This window comes from Macrotis lagotis, chromosome 4 (assembly GCF_037893015.1).
Source record: "Macrotis lagotis isolate mMagLag1 chromosome 4, bilby.v1.9.chrom.fasta, whole genome shotgun sequence".
Taxonomy (NCBI): domain Eukaryota; kingdom Metazoa; phylum Chordata; class Mammalia; order Peramelemorphia; family Peramelidae; genus Macrotis; species Macrotis lagotis.
The window spans coordinates 34788221-34805332 of NC_133661.1; the positions used below are offsets into that span (position 1 = coordinate 34788221).

General features: G+C 40.5%; 1 protein-coding gene across 1 annotated transcript in view; it reads right to left on the bottom strand.

Annotated features, from left to right (window-relative positions):
* Positions 1-4178: 4178 nt before the first annotated feature.
* The window catches only part of UBE2Q2 (ubiquitin conjugating enzyme E2 Q2), a 65436-nt gene continuing 52502 nt past the window's right edge, over positions 4179-17112 (bottom strand). The window contains exons 10-13 of the mRNA XM_074232499.1: positions 8922-8970; positions 8287-8382; positions 6062-6128; positions 4179-4698 (exon numbers count right to left, since the gene is read on the bottom strand). Coding sequence (XP_074088600.1) covers positions 4667-4698; positions 6062-6128; positions 8287-8382; positions 8922-8970 — 244 coding nt within the window. The 3' untranslated portion in view covers positions 4179-4666. The remainder of the gene's footprint in view (positions 4699-6061; positions 6129-8286; positions 8383-8921; positions 8971-17112) is intronic.

A 17112-nucleotide genomic window follows, 5' to 3' on the forward strand; every position in this document is an offset into this window, starting at 1 on the left:
TTTCTGGATAAAATGTATTCTTTAACACCAAATACAGATCAAACTGAATTAAATGTTGTGGTTAAAAGAATTTGAAATTGTGAAGATTAAAATTTGTTGAGTGTGTGAATTCAGGTGGGTGGCGTGAATACTGCTGTATGGAATACATAGTAATAGATGGACATTTTCTTCTTATTCTGATTCAGTAAAGATCAGCTAAACACTAAGGTTCTTGTAAGACCTTGTTTTAATGATTGACATGCTTGAGGAATTTTCATTACTTTCCACCACACTGCAGAAAAGATCAACTCGCATTCAAAACGCACAGAAATTAATCAAATATAAGATTAAGAGCTTTGGAAAATTTAGATTGTGCCAGAAGCATGACTTCAGTTATCACACTTCCCAACCCCCTCACAAGTGTCTCCTTTTCCTCCAGTCTTGCCTGACCTGAAGTCCAGTCCTCACTGCACCTAACAGTCTCTTCCAACATGGCCCACCATCAGAGTACTTGGTGTTACCGGCACATTTTAGACACATATGAAATGCCCCTCCCCTCTCCTTGCTGAATGAAACCACAGGGGAGGTTTGTAGTGACGGCCAAAATTCACCTTCAAACCCCAGCATGGATGGGCACTGGGAATGGTCACTGTTCCAGGATCGAGCCTAGTTCTGGACTCCTCCCAAAGAAGCCCTTAAAAACCTACCATGTCCAACCACACCACCCCCTCTATGCCCTCCATCATCACCCACCCCGACAGCCCCTCTTTACTGAACATAAAAGCCAGCTTAATGTTCTCTCTGCAGCCGCTACGCTGTGCTTGCCCCTGAACCTCTCTCCCCCAGACCACACTGAGACAGAAGTGAATCAGCAGCGTGCCACAGCAACCGGGGCTTCACTCCATCTGCTGAGGGGCCGAAGGCCACTGCCTTCAGCTGCAGTCATGCGTTTAGGAGATCAAGACCTTCCGGAGAAGGGCGATGAGGTTGATGCTGGGGCTCAAGAAAAGGCTGCATGAATATCTGGGAGAAGGAAGAGAGAGTGATTGGTCTGATGGAGATTTAAAAAGATGGAGATTGGTTTGGCTTGTTTGGAGGAAATGCAAGAGATCAGATTCGTTCTGTCTGTGCACTGACGGTGGAAGAGGGAACACTGAGCCGGGAGCTGGCGGAGGTGAATTGAGACATGAGCTAAGAAAACCTTCAAGCAGAGATATTCATTTGGACTGACGCCAAGCCTCTTTGGTCTGTTAGCTAAGTTTCACAGGGGTTTTGCTGAGTATGGATAGCACAAGCCCTGGATTCAAATCTGGTCTCTGCTTACTCATGTGTGATCCTAGCCAACTCCCTCCACTTCTTTGGGCATCATTTTCCTCATCTATAAAATAAGACTGGATTAGATCAGATATCATAAAGGTTCTGCCAGTCTGGAGACGGCAGCAAAATCCATAGGTGTGAATTGAGATTGACATAGGATTGAAGGGGGGAGATGGAAGCTAGGCCATAAACTTTGGCCAATCAAAATCTGGTAAGCTAGTACCTTCAAGTCTATTAAAATTTCTGGCTTTAACAGAGACAGGATGATTCACTTTGAAAAATTTTTACAACGGGACTTCTAACTTGTATCCAGAGAGAAGTACAGAGTGCGCCCTTTATATCAATGCTTTTTGAAAACATGTTGAGCTGAAAACAATAAAACCATATCAGAGTGGCTACAAAGCGACTTCCAAGTCTACTTTTCAAATCAACTGTTATCAGTCATGTTAGAGATGACATTGCATAGCCTGCTAGATCTGATTGTGCTTTTGGTAGTGCTGAACTTTTTTCTGTTATAGCATAAAAAAATTACAAAATTATTGACTGCACTATTAAAAAACACTACAGTACAGTGCATGTCTGCAGAATGACAGATTGGCAGTTGTAGGCAATGTTAGAGCCAGTTGTTTTTGCCCGCAGAGATGCCTTACTCTAGTCAGTTTATCAGGCTTTGTGGTCACTGTTCTTTCAGAACTGAAAGTGTTTCAGTCTCAGCACCATGAACAGTGAGGAGTCAAAATGTGGTCCAGCACCCACGCCGATTCCTATGGGTGGCATTTACCTTTTCAGAATTGTAACATACAATCTTCTGTCCAGCAAGCCCCTCTGCCTGGCTGGACTCATATAGTCCATCATTCCTTGTCCTTGGGGTGTTCCTTCCTCTCCTCCTCCCCCTGGCATCTCCGATGTGCTTTAAAAGCAGCACAGGCCACCTTCTAGTGACCTCCCCTCCTATACCTTGTGTGTATTGAACATATGTTCATTTGTAGGAGCAAGGTCAATTCTTATATCTCTATGTTGCCAGTTTCTCCCAGTCTCCAGCACTTAGCAGATGGTGGTCAGGGTGGTTTGGTTGTGGGCACAGATTAAGGAAAGTTTTCAGTTTCCAGAAGGACAGGGCAGTTTTTCTCTTCAGAGATTTTTTTCCTGACATGCATGCTTCTCCATTTTTCTCCTGGTCAATCAGCCCTCATGAGGGACGACGTTCATGCTTCCCCAACCTTGTCAGCTTAGGCGCATGTAAATGCTGCATTGGGGAAGAGAGACATGACCCTGTCTTAAGGACTTTTTGAGGCGGTGCAACCTGCATTTCTGATTTAACCTCTATATAGTGTTATTCTTCTATCTTAGCCCAAGTGTGAAAGTTCTAGACATCAGAATCTTAACCCCTTATCTTAAGATCACATATTGTACTATAAAATTGGAAAAATATTTTATAACTCAAGAGAATCAATGACTATTTGAGGTACATATCACCATATAACCATACTACTATATCTAGATATGGAATACTCAATCTCTGAAATCTGAAATATAGGTATCACTGTACATGATGGACTTGAAATGTCACATATTAAGACTGACTTAAATTTACCTTTATCATAAACTCAACCTTGTATCCCTTCAGAGGGCTAAATGAAGACACTTAATCATTTTTAAAATGGTTCTTTATTCATAAACTTGATGCAAGTTTACAAATTGACTTTACATTGCCAAATAATTCTGCAATGAAAAACAAAATCCAAAACTAAGCATGCCAAATGCACAGCTGTCAACCTGTTATCCATCTGAGTATTAAAGAATTCAATAATGTATTCAATATTTTAGCCTCAGGTTTAAGGAACTTTAAAATGCTTAAAAAGAGATCTGCCTTAACATTTAAGGCTGTTATTTGAGCAACAAGATATCAGGACTTTTTACAAATAGAACTAAATAATCAAGGAGGCTAGGCCATCTTCATCTACCTTTAATTTAAAACGAAGAACAAACAAACAACAAACAACCTAAAAGGTAATTAAAAACAGGATATCAGAAGTAATGCCAAGTCTTTTCCATTGTGGCTTTCAAAGCTCAAAATTGGATCTTAAAGCAAATGCTTGATAAAAAAAATCATTTCGTGTTTTAACTGACAGGTACGAAATATTAAGATGTGTTGCTCCTGGGTTTCTTTTAAAAAGTGCTTAATACTTAAATTATACCTTTAGTTTAAACCTGGGGTACAAAAGGTCTGTTAGTAACCAAATAGAACTGGTTCAAGTAAGGCAATAAAATGAAGACATTACACCAATTCATACCATCTTCTAAGAAAGAGAAAAAGCGTTCACATCCTGTGTATTTTCCCATTAGTCTTTCAACACTAAACCCACGGCTATGACTCTGGCAACATTATTTTAAGATTCTTCAGAAGTGATGTCTTTTTGTTCTCTGATGTGAAAGAGTTTGCTCAAGGATTGAGTTTTCTTGTGCCAATCACTTTAGAAGTTCATTAGTTTACAAATGATTGCAACACCCCGTTATTAAATGGAACACCCCCAACGGCTTTTAGTATTTTAAATAACTTCAAGCTTTATACTGTGGCTCCTTCTTTTGTAAGGTAAATTGAACCAACAAGTAGCAGGTATAACCCAGCAAGACTGAGGCCCCAGTGGAATGCCGAGTTCCAAGTTTTTAATTGGCACAGCCTTACTCTTACAACATAATCCAAATATAAGTATCTTTTTGAGAAACAGTTCATATCTTCATGTAGCCATTTAAGTGTAATGACAACATATAAGTGGAGTTTCCTATGTCATTAATTTGGGAATATACTAAAAGTTTTCATTTTAGACCAGAAAAAAAAAAAAACCTGTGATTTTACAAGACCTGAAATCTTTAAAACTGTATTAAACAATGATTGAAACTTTATTGGCATTCAATGAAACCATATATTTCAAGTCTTTGTAGTCCATTATCCTATGAAAGGTAAGAATCTCAAACCCCACTAGAACTCATCAAACTCTGTGGTGTGTGTTTGTATGTGTGTTTGTGTGTGTGTGTGTGTGTGTGTGTGTGTGTGTGTGTGTGGTGTGTGTGTGTGTGTGTGTGAACTTGATGCTGGCTTGCCTGCTATAGAGATTTTACTTTCAATAAAAGGGAGTTGAGAAGAAAATGGACCAATAAAGGTCCCCAACTGCTCAGTCTAAGATAACAATAATGAGCAGGATGGAAGGGCTGTAACCTACACTGGATGTCCAATAACATTTTATCCACTAACAAATTTAATAGCTAAAGTCTTCAGTAGGGCTGTTTAAAGGGGCACTTGTAGCTTATTGTCTGCTGGCAGGAATTTCATTATAATGACATCGGTCCAGACATAGAATGGCTCATCCACTTAACCATCTTCTTTTGGTGGTGTGTACCAGCCTGAGAAAGGGAAAAATAAAGATGGTTTGGTGAACAATTCTGCTCAGCCTTTCAGAAAAGAAAGCTTAACTGCTATCTTTATCTTTCAATTTAGTGTTTAAACTTGCTATAAAACTTGAAGAAACCTTTGTCTGTATTGATAACAAAAGTAATGCAAAGTCCATCTAATAAAATTACTAGCAACTGATTTTAATTTGTAATGGAAAATAAAGTCTCTACCAGGATCCCTGATTCCTAGCCCAATAGTATCACCAATGTTACTCCACTAGTACTGAGTTTCACACCCCACCCCCACAACCTATAAGCTTTATAATCAATGCTGACTGTGCTTTCTTAGACTCATTTTATTGCGGTTAACTTCACCCCCCATAAAAAAAGATAATAATACCCACCATGCCAGATAATTAATATTGGATCAAAATGAAGTAAAATGCAAGATTAGAACCTTTGGGAGGAATGGAGTCATCAGGGTGTAATGTTTTCAGATAAAGGGTTGGAGGTGGGAAAGAATGGGGTATTAGCTGTTAGAGGCTAATGGCTAGGAGCTGAGGGGCCTTCCTAGACTCAAAATTTCAAACTATTTCTTCAATTACAGTATAATTATTTATTTTCTATAGAATGACCAGTCACGAGGTAGGGAAAGATCCCAATAGGGACCATTGGTATGACACAAGGGAGGCTATCACTTTCACCAAGGTCATTTCCTCTGCTCAAGACATGGGTTTTTGTTTAGAAGTTGTTAAAAAAGTTACATGTAAAAACAAAATGACTTGTTTTGTAAATATTAAACAATTCTCACTTAGACAAAGCCACTATGAATCTGTGGAAGGTCTGAATTCCAGAATAACTTAAGTATCTCAGAAGCTTTGGATCTAGACCTGACGGGGATGTGAAGAGGTTAGGTAGCTAGTCCATTCTCAAAGAGGGGAAGGGGCTTGCCACAAGTCACACAGGCATTAAGTGGCAGAATCAGAACATAATAATAATCGCCACTCTCCATTTCCACAAGACTTTATTAATCTGCCCGTCTCCATTCTATACTAGAGTTTTTAAGTGGTAGAGTATGGATTTGAACTCAGGTTTCCTGGCTCCATGGTTGCTGCTCCTTCCTCAGGTTTCAGTCCTCCTCTGAAAATGGCACCAAGGACCTCCAAGGGCAGAGAGGACTTCTCCCTTGTTTCTGGGGGCCTGACGACCAATCAGTCCCTTGATATCTGCCTTTCTCCTTAATGTGCCTGACAAATATTTTTCTGGTCGGCAAAGGTAAATAGTGGTTCACCTGTTTTCCTGCCCCAGTCTGAATGAAGAGGCTTTGCTGAAATTGCTGTACACAATACAGTTCCAAAAGGACAATTGAACTTACCGTTCTTCTCATGAATCTGTACTAGGGATTTATAGGACTGTTGTGCTCTTGCAAGATTATACTGATTCTGAAAGGAAGAATGGGAAACCTGTTTTAGAGCAGTAAATTATGAGGGCATCACTTCTTGTACAATCAATGGCATGCAACCAACAGAAAGGCTAGCACTGTTTACAGTTTTCAGTTTACAGTTTACAGTTTTCAGTTTACACTTATCTGATTCTTTGGTACCTCCCAGGACTAGTCACTTGAGGTCTCATCATTTCCTTCTTCAGACTGAGGCCATCTCAGGTTCCCTCCTGACAAGGACTTCTCTCTCATTTGCCTATGTTTACAAAGTGCTTTTCCTGGAAAGTTATCTTGTGGACCTATTATTATCATCCCCATTTTAGATATGGTAAAACAGACTCAAGAGTTGAGACTCCCAGGCCCCCGAGGTCTGAGTCAGGGCAGTGGGAGAGTCCGGGGGCAGACGCATGTTGGAAAGATGGGAGTCCCAGTCCAGGGATGGCCTGAGGAACTCTTGTGCCAGGATAAGCCTTGACCACATGTGAGATCAGCTTATGACTGGGAGGCTGATCCCCTTCAAGGGGACGGACTCCCTTGGAATCACGATGACCCAAGAGATTAGAGGGGGCTGTTATCTTTCTGGAGGAGATTCCCTCAACTCATGAAACCATGGACTCAACACAGGTTGAGTCATTTAAAACATTTTTTCCACTTTAAGTTGATGCAAAAAAAAAAACCTCTGAAAGAAAGGGGAAACATGAAAAGGCTAATGCATTTTATTTCGCCTGAAGTTACTATTTAGGACTTTTTCCTAATCTTTTGTCTTTAAATAAATCCTTTCTACAAGCTTACTCTCTACATGCTCTCCAAATACCACAATTATGAAGGTCACTTCCCCAATAAACCTCTTATAGCACAATTTGATAACATTTAGATGAAAGTAGTGGCCAACAATAGAAATAGAAAAAGCATCAGGCCTGGAGACAGGAAGACCCAAGTTCAAACTTCCTAACTTTGACCCTGGGGAAAAATCAATTAACTCTGCCTCAGTTTCTTCCTAGGTAAAAAAAGCTAGAGAAGGAAACAGGAAACTGCTCTAGTATCTTTGCTAGCAAACCCCTGTTTCTGTCATGAAGAGTTGGATACAACTGAAAAATGAAGGGACAACAGTAAGATGATTGAGGAAAGATAGTGTGGGTCAGACTTGAAGTCAGAACAATTTGACTTCAAGTCCTGCTTCAGACACTTATTACTTTGTGACCCTAGGCAAGGTCCTTGACTAATAATCTGTGCCCAGGAAATGCTTTAAGTCTCTCTGGGTAACACTGAGTAGGGGTACACTGCACCACAGTGAAAGATACCAAGGACAACATAGGTCTGGTCCAAAATTGTTCTTGTTAAGAGTAACAGCACCTTGGACTGATGTTTACAGGAAATCCAAATAAAGGCAAATTTCATATAAGACCTCTTTTATTAAAAAAAATTATATGGAAATCCAAATTTAAATTAAAACTGACTCATAAAGACTCTTCTCTTTATAGAAGGGCTTACTGAAAAGTTATTTTAAATGGGCACCCTTCACCACCAACTGCTGATTTTTAGCTTCTCACGGAGACTTAGGTTTGAATCCTACCTTAGGTACTAACAAACTACAGAATTCATAGGCTCAGTTTCTTTTTCTTCTTTTTTTTTTTTAGGTTTTTTTTTTTTTTGCAAGGCAAATGGACTTAAGTGGCTTGCCCAAGGCTACACAGCTAAGTAATTATTAAGTGTCTTGAGACTGGATTTGAACCCAGGTACTCCTGGCTCCAGGGCCAGTGCTTTATCCACTGGGCCACCTAGCCGCCCTCAGTTTCTTCTTCTGCACCAAGCTCTCCCTCCCTGGGTTATTTTGAGAATCAAATATAACAACTTTCCTCACAAGGTTATTTTGAAGATAAAATTAGATAATTAATGGAAAAAACATATAATGACCGTTATGATGATTATCCTTAACTACCTGACACATTTCAGAAGGGAAGACAGACAAAGAAGATGTGTCTAGTCAATTGAAAACCAATCTTAAATAAAATCTCCCTGATGGAAGGTCAAAAGGAAAATTATTCAACTGACAATTTTATCTATCTGTAACTTTTCAGAACCATAGCTATTGTTCATGATTGGCCTCATTTTGTATTTGGCACTAAAAGGGGGGGGGGGGGGAGTCTGGACAAAATTACCTTATTAGCTCCAAACTGTACTCTGGCTTTTCCTTTGACTAGAGTGGCGTTGATCTGCATGATGACCGATTCTATAGAATAGGCACTACTCCAGCCCTAAATGAACAAGGAGATCTATCTTACAAACATGATTCACTTTGGTATATATAATTCTTTTTTTTACTAACAAAGGAGAAGAGATATAAATGAAGTTTGCCAGTTTAAAACTTGCCTAACACATGAAGTTTGTAATGAAGAGGAAAATGCCAATTTGGACACAATTCTAGACCCTCACAAGACAAGAGACTACATCATAAATTGGTGACATTTATAAATAACTGAAAATTAAAACTGGCCTTTAAATCTGACACATTGATTCAATTCTCAAAGTCCTACATGAAAGTCCTTCTCAGAGGCTGCATTCTGCTGTATCCGAGGAAGCATAAAGACTCTGTAGCCCTGGAGATTTGGCTCTTCCCAGGGCGACCCAAGAAGCCTTCCTTGTTCTTGACCACCAGGTGGCCAGTGCAGAGAGGTCAGAGGTTGAGCAGCCTCACTGATGTCACTAAAGACCCTCTAGGAGGATGATTTCTTACCCTCCCTCAGCCCCTATATCATTTTGAACTACTCAAACCTTACATAGGAAATACATTTACCTGCTTTGTGAGAAGTTCCATGCATAACGCACCACCACCCAACACGTACCTTAAAGAGAAACTACACATTAGACCTGATTCTCTACTTGCCAATATTTCTTTCTGCATCTATTAAGAAATTTCACTAAGACCTTTGTTATGTCACAGTCAAAACTTTAGGAACAAGCTAACAAAAACCTTTTATATAAGGTCTCATTATAAGGTCAAATGTTGGCATAATCCAAATATGTTTTGGATTTCCCTTTTTATCATTAAAATATGTTCTCTCTTTATGCCACATCTTGTTTTTAGAATGTCACTCTCTTCTCTTTACTCTCACATTATTTTGACTAGTTTTGGTTACTTACCTCCTTTCTGATTTGTTCTTCCCAAGTTCTAACCAAATCTCACCCCAGCCCCACTTTAGGAAAAAGCCTGGCACCATGAACAGGTCCAGGGCAGGGGGTGGTGGTAGTGGTGGTGGTGGTGGTGGTGGTGGTGTGTGGAGCCTCTGTCAGACACTTGCTAGCTGGGCAAGTTGCTGCATTTTTGATGCCTTAGGAGTTGGTCTCAGGGATCAATAAGGATCCCTTCCAGTTCAAAGATCTATGATTTGTGTTTTACTCACCAAGTCCCCTCAAGATCTTCCCCTACCCTAATTCCATTTGTGCATTATCAACAGATCATCTTAAAATGCCACTTTTACCATATTACTTCTTGACTCTCCCCTGCCAAGGATCAAGTCTAATCTCCTCAGGCAGACATTTGTATGCTCTCTTACCTACAAGCAAAATGAGCAGGACATCTTGGCACCCCCATCCCTCTCCTATGCCCAGGAATGTTCTTAGGATCTCTCTTGAGTCCCATTCTCTAAGTCACCTGACTCCTCCATGGAGTTTCCAGATAGGATCTCTTTTTCTCCTAGGAACACACAACATGGAAGCAGGGAGGCTGTGCGACAGAACGATATTACCAAATTAGACTTCTCTGAATTCTCTCTGAGACTTATACCACAACCTGGACCATAAGACAGTGATCTCCATTTGTGGAGATCATTGTCTATAAATGGCACAAAGCTCAACACCTGTAGATAATTAAACTTAAAGATGGGAAACTTGAATTTTTGAACAATCCTGAGCAAATCATTATGTAGCACATGACTATCTTTAGGTAGGATAAGTTTCCTAAGCAAATGGAAAAAAAAATCCAGATCTGGTTCAATCATTCTTCCCTCCTCAATAAAAACAGAAAAACAAACAAAAACAAACCTGAGGCATCTTTTGAGGGTTTATGAAAAAAATTTGGAAAGTTCTGAATTTTGTGAAAATGGATATACAAAGATTGTTATTCCAGCACTGATGAATGATTACTACTTTGTGTTGTTCAAAGTTTTCAAGTTTTAAGTGAGACGCAAAGTGGAAGTCTCCCTGGGTCAGAGATATTTAAGAAGAATCTTTAATCTCAAGAGAGATTTAAGAAGAAAAATTACGAAACACTTCTCCATAAGAGGGAGTGTACATAATAGCAAAGGGAGAAATGAGCACAGTATCTAGAGGTCTAGGTTTGAATGCTGCCTCAACTATTTGGTATCCATCTAACCAATGGATGTTTTTTCCCTATTTGAGGGCCTCAGTTTCCTTTTCTGTGAAATGAGGAGGTTGGGATGTGATTTCTGAGGTCTCACACTTAACATTTTAAGCACTGGTCTGTGCTCCAGTCCTAACACTTTCTAGTCACATGACTCTCAATGAATCACCCTCCCTTAGTACTCCCATGGATAAAATGGGGGGTGGGAGAGATGGTCAAAAGGATCTTGTGCTAAACCCCATGGCTATTCCTGGATCCTCTGTCTCATGTGGGTAGTGTCTCTTCTAGTCTCAAAACAAAGAATTAAAAATGACAGACGAGCCACAAAAGAAGTCAAAGGCTATAGAAAGAAAAATTCCCAAGTCCCTTACGTGGGGCAGCATCAACATACTGTCAACACACACAGCAACATCACAATATGTAGCACCTCTAAGAAGACTCTGAACTCAGTAAAAGTGGTTTAGACATTCTGTTTAAGAGAGAATTGTGAGCCTGGGTAATTCATAAGAAAATGTCAAGCTGGCCAGTCTTGCTCCTCTCCTCAACCAGGAAAATAAATTGCCTGGGTTTAGATGAATAGAAAATGAAAACCTTGAATCAGTGCTGGAAGTCCAATAGGGCATATGATTTAAAGTAAGGATAATATTATTCAAGTCAACAAAAAAGCAAAGCAGCAAACTGGGTTGGATCCCTCTTTAAGGATATACAGGCAAGTCTAGCACTGAGCGCACTCATCACAACCCTCGTCCATATGGCTAGGAGTCAGGGCTCAGCCCACTCAAACCTACATTGTCCTCCAAAGGAGAAGCAAAGTCCCGGTCCACTTGACAAGTCCAACAATGGGTCATTGAGGATCATTACGCCAGCTTTCAATAATCTATATTGTAGACAATCAGAAGGTGACTACAAGGCAATAATGATGACAGCAACAACCTTCAAGTAGTGCATGATGGTCAGCTAAGGGTTTTATCTCATCGAAGCTGCTCCTCCTGAGCGGGAAGTACTCTTATCTTCCTGGGAGAATAAGTGATTTGCCCAGGATCACCCAGTTAGCATGGGTGAAGCACAATTCACAGCTAGCTCAAACCTGCCTGAGAACCAAACCTGCCTGAGAACCAGTCCAGAACTCTTTCTAATTTTTCTCCCTTCTTCTATGGGCTCAAGTGAGGTACTTTTCTGCCAAAAGGCGACAGACACGCTTCAAATTATCCTTGCAATACTTCAATGAGCTAGGGAAGGAGAAGTTAGTATTTCCAAACCACACAACCTTGTTCTGGGTCAAGGAATATTGATACAAGGTCCAAGGCAGACACTATGTTCTTGAGCCAGTAGTAAACAATGCTTGGTCAGTCAGCAATGCTTCTGTCAAAGGTAGCATTTTAAAGTTACATTTTGAAAGATGAAATAGCTGCCCAATATCAAAAAAGTGAGAGTGGCTGACTTAAAGCTGAGGCACGATTAAATGGGCTCCCCAGCTATCTGAAGGTTATATGTTGCAGAAGCCAGGACTTCTCAGTTCAGAAACCAAGAACTTTCTCCTGACTATATATTAAAAAGGGGAGAGGACCTAAAGCCTCAGCCTGGTCACAAAGGCCCTGAGCTATTCTCCTCCACGTATCTCTACTCCAACCTGGCCTCAAGTCTTCTCCAGGGCAGGTTTTGCCTCTTCTCACCTCCAGGGTTTCTGCTGCCCTGCCCTGAGGGAGGAGGACTCCAACCTGCATAGGTCCTTCCTTGCACAAAGACCTGAAGGTGCACTAGCTCAAGCCTCCTGCCTTACCCACTGAGCACATTCAGTCATCATTATCACAGATGGTAAAGTAAGGTGCCAGGAAGAAAAAGATACAATCATAGCTCTTGATGACAAGGAGCTTATAACTGGCAGGAGAATAAAACTCAAACACATCTTACGGAAAGACAAGTTTGAAAATGATGGCATCGGGGCGGGTGGCACAGTGGATAGAGCACTGGCCCTGGAGTCAGGAGTACCTGAGTTCAAATCTGCCCTCAAACACTTAATTACCTAGCTGTGTGGCCTTGGGCAAGCCACTTAACCCCAATGCCTTGCAAAAAAAACCAACAACTAAGGAAAATAAAAGAAAATGATGGCATATCTTAGAGGAGAGGTCAGGCGGGGCAATTTGCCAGACTCAGGGATGGTGGGTCAGCTCTCACTGTGAAGCTGACCCTCCGCTGAAGGACAAAGCTGGGCAGTAGGCTGCACTGGCAAAGAGACAGGGAATGTGAAGACACTAAAACAGAAGGCAGGATTCAAGACAAGGCTCCCAGCTTGGGCAAGGTGCAGAGGAGTCACTGAAGGTTTCTAAGTAGGGAAATGATCTGCATTTGTTCATGCTTTAATAAGATTACTTTGTCAGTCCCCAAAGGAAAGGAAAATGCTCAAAGGGGTCAAATAGTTCTCAAAAAGAATGGTAAAGCCTGAACAAGTGGAGAAAGCAATCCAAATCATTAATGATGAGAAAAATATAAATCACACCAACTCTGAGGTTTCAAATCACAGCCAGAAAATTGATAAAGATGACAAAAAGTGGAACTAGGCAATTCTGGGGAGACTCTGAAAAGTCAGGGAGTAGTAGGCAGTTAGTAGTGGACAAATACTCTTTGATCCAGAGATCATATTGTTAGGAATATAGATCCCAAGGTGGTCAAATACAAAATATTGATAGGAACAGTTTTTTAAAGTAACAGAGGACTGAAAAATAGCTATGCAAATTGAGATACATTAATGTCATGAAATTTTTTTTAAAGATGGCAAATAAGAATATAGAATATGGAAATTTTGTATAAACTTGAGAACTAAATAGCAAAAACAACAAAAACTGGAAAGGAATCTGTTCTACAGTGATGTTAAAGCTTGGACCAACAGAAAAGTCTTAAGAACTCCTCTTCTTCCTCTATAAATCACCTTTTTCTCTTGATTTTTTTCTTTATTATTCTTTCTTATATGTTTGCAGATGGGAGAAGGATGGGGAGATGTTGGGTAATGAAGCTGATAAAAAAAAGACTGCTATGGGAATAGCAAAAATTAGAGAGAAGAGTCTAAAAGGACAAATAGTTGGGAGATAATCTAAGCTAGAGGTATTCAAGGCAAAAAGTAATATGGTGTTGTCAGTGAACAGGAATGAAAAGGAAAGGACTGCTCCTAAGGAGGTTGAGACGCTATGACTGGGTGTCTGATCAATCAAAAAGCACAATTATTTAAGAACTCACTATGTGCCTGGATCTGTACTAATCATTGGGGGGTACAAAGAAAAATCACAATCCCCCCAGTAGTCCTTGGTCTTCAGGAATGTACTCATGTCCTAGGGAGACAGCATGCAGATGTCTGGATAGAATCTATGAGGAGACTCTGAAAGGGGAAGGCATTAGCAGCTGCAGAAGCCACGAGAGACAGCCTGACAAAAGGAAACCTTGCAGGAGTCTGGAAGGAAACCAAGGGTCAGAGTGTCCCAGATGGTCAATGCAAAGGCCTGGCAGGCCCAGAACTGAGAAAGGTTAAGGAGGCCCCAGAGCACTGAGTATCCAAAGAGGGCAGGTAACAAGTAGTTTTCAAGGTCAGAGGCCTCAGACAGGAACAGGGAGCCCCTGAAGCATCTAAGGCGGGGAGTCTGAAGGGATGGGATCTGCAGTAGTGAAGGGGAGGGCTGGAGTGGAGGATGAGAGAGAAGGGGACAGCCACCCAAGACTGTGAAGGTAATAACGACAAGAATGGGCAACAGGTTGGGGGTGCCAGCAAGCATAGAGCACCGGGCCTGGAGTCAGGAAGACTTGCCATCTTCCTGGGTTCAAATCTGGCCTCCGATACGGACTAGCCAAGTGACCCTGGACAATTCACTTCATACTGTCTCAGTTTCCTCCTCTATAATATGAGCTGGGGAAGAAAAGGGCAAACCACTCAATATATTTGCCAAGAAAACCTCAAAAGATGCCACAAACATCAGAAATGACTGAAACAAGGGAAGACAAAGGATATGTGGAATAAGAGGGAGCAGATGATAACCAGAGTTGGGGGCCTTCATGCCTAGGAGACAGTGACAGGGAAATTTAGAAAAGGGGAAAGGTTTGGAGGGAAACAGCTTGCTCTCCTTTGGCCAAAGGGACATCCAATGGGAGATGTCCAAGAACAGTTCAAGATACCTGGCTGGCTCAGCAGAGACAACAAGGATGGCATTAATCCGGGAGTCATTTGCACAGAGACAATCACTAAATCCATCAGTTGGAAAGATTTCCAAGTAAGGACCAAGTAAAAAGAAAAGAGTGGCCCAGGGCAGAGCCTCAGGGGCACCTCACAGCTCTGAATCTGCCCAACTATGGCACATCTAGTCTACATCTCTTCATCTTTCCCAAAAGAAGATTTATTACCCACTTGACCAAATACTTTGTTAAAATTTCCTTCACCTCCAATTTAGAGATTCTGTTAAAAAAAAAAGGAAAAAAAGACAAATCTGGTATGACCTGTTGTGGATGAAATCACATAGGCTTTCTGTAATCACCACTTCCTTTTCTGGAGGCTTATCAGCCATCTTTGGAATGAATCCTTCTAAAATTTTTCCAAGAATCAAAGTCAAGTTTATTGGCCTAGAATTTGCAAACTATGCTCCCTTCCTTTTTTTTTTAATTTAAAATTGGAACATTTGCCTTTCTTTTTCCAACCTCATGGTACTTCTCTCATTTTCTACAACTTTCCAATAGTATTTACTATTAGCATTCATCTGTTTTTCTGAATTCTACTTGGAAGGATAAAAAGCTCTAACTCCCAACTCTTCAGTGAAGCCATCTTGGATTACTCCCACCAGCACTGCTTTCCTACTACCCCTGACCATTTGTTTTTCTCTAATAATTAATTTGATAATTAATCATCCCGTAGATTTCTCTAATATTATTGTTATTGAATGATTTAATTCTCATAAGCTCTTTGAAGGATGAAAGTGATGATGTGGAGGATAGGGAGATTGCATAAAAGGTCAGAGATTATAAAACGCATTGACTGGTTTTTGGAAGTGTTCCAATTAAAATTGTTGCAGCTGTCAAGATGGCTAGAAGACTGGGATGAGGCCAGCCTGGGCAAGAACAGGCCCTGATCCAAGGATGCAAAGTCTGATATCACAACTCTGAATGTCAAAAAAACTGTGAGAACTTTTCTTCTGGCTCTGTTCCCTCAAAACAAGCAGTCAAAGGATTGAAAAATACAGGGAAGTTTTCTATAATGTATTGCTCATATTAACCAAATATTCTTTTGACATGACTACCCTGAACTCTCTACATGACTTCAGATGGCTGCTGCTTTCATTCTGTGATAATCAATAGAAAACTTTTTCTTGAAGGGTGTTTTGATTCCTGAATTATATTGTCAATGGGAGACTGACTTTTTTTTGTTTCTTATGGCTCTCCTGTATGCCCTACATAAGAGATATCCAAAACTGGAATCCCACTAGAACATGGAACCAGACTGCAAGCCACCAAGCAAATGAACTGCATGGTCTGGTATTATTAGAGTGGAGGCAATGCTGAAGGGGCTTTGTTTGCACAGCCCTGGAAAATTGCATTTAAAAGGTCACCATCCCCTTAGTTGAGCCTGAGGAGTGGACACCATGCTCAAACAAGTGCAATGTTGTGCAACTCCGGCATAGTTCAGATATAAACTGAACGTAAAGTCCAACTCAACAACACAGTAGGATCTCCTGGCAACCAGAGACAGTCAAGGAAAGGTGATGTAATGAATGCTTCTGTCGAGCAGGCCACAAGAACAGCTACATGAGACAGTGGGGAATACACTTAGGAAAATGGCTAGAATCCAGACTCTATGTTCACTGGTCACAAAAACATCTGGGTCAAGGCAATCTCTTTGAGACTTTATCTGTAAAATGTTTTTTGGAGGGAATGGTAACCTCATATCTTCATACTCTAAATAGAAATCGCTAATGCAGGCTTTTAGCAGTCCAGGATATCACCAATAGTTTACATGATGTAGTGTTTTAAGGTTAATCATGTTTCCCTTTGCCAAAGTGAATAGCTACAATTATCATCCCATTTTACAGGTGGGAAAGTTGAGGCCAAGAGAGGATAAATAACTGGTGTTCAGTCACCCAGCTAGGAACTGAGAGAACAAAGCTGAGTATAAATCTTTCCATGCTAAGTTCTTTGGTCATTCTACCATAGTTCATATTCAAGTAATTGTTGATATTCCTGCAGAATTATTTGCAGGGTTCACAAATCGAAACAAACAGTATATGGAAACAATTCTCCAAAGTCAGTCTGACTCTTGGCTCCTTCAAACCCTTCCAAAGCACCAAGTCATTAAAGAAAGTAAATCCAGGAACACTACCTTTAACAAACATCATGTATTTTCTATCTGTAACACAAAAAAGTTAACAATTCTTACCAAAATGCAAAGATCACATTTGTGAAGTGACTCAACAACCAGTTCCTGAGACTCATTAAGGTTTTTTCCATTGAATTCCAAAGTATTCATTGGAATAAGAGAACAGGAGGGAACCATTCTTTCACATTCAAGTTACTCCCAACTCTTTCTACTCTCCACATCACACAAAAATGAGTGAAAATGTGAAGCCCACTAATCCTTGATGAATACACGTGTGCATAC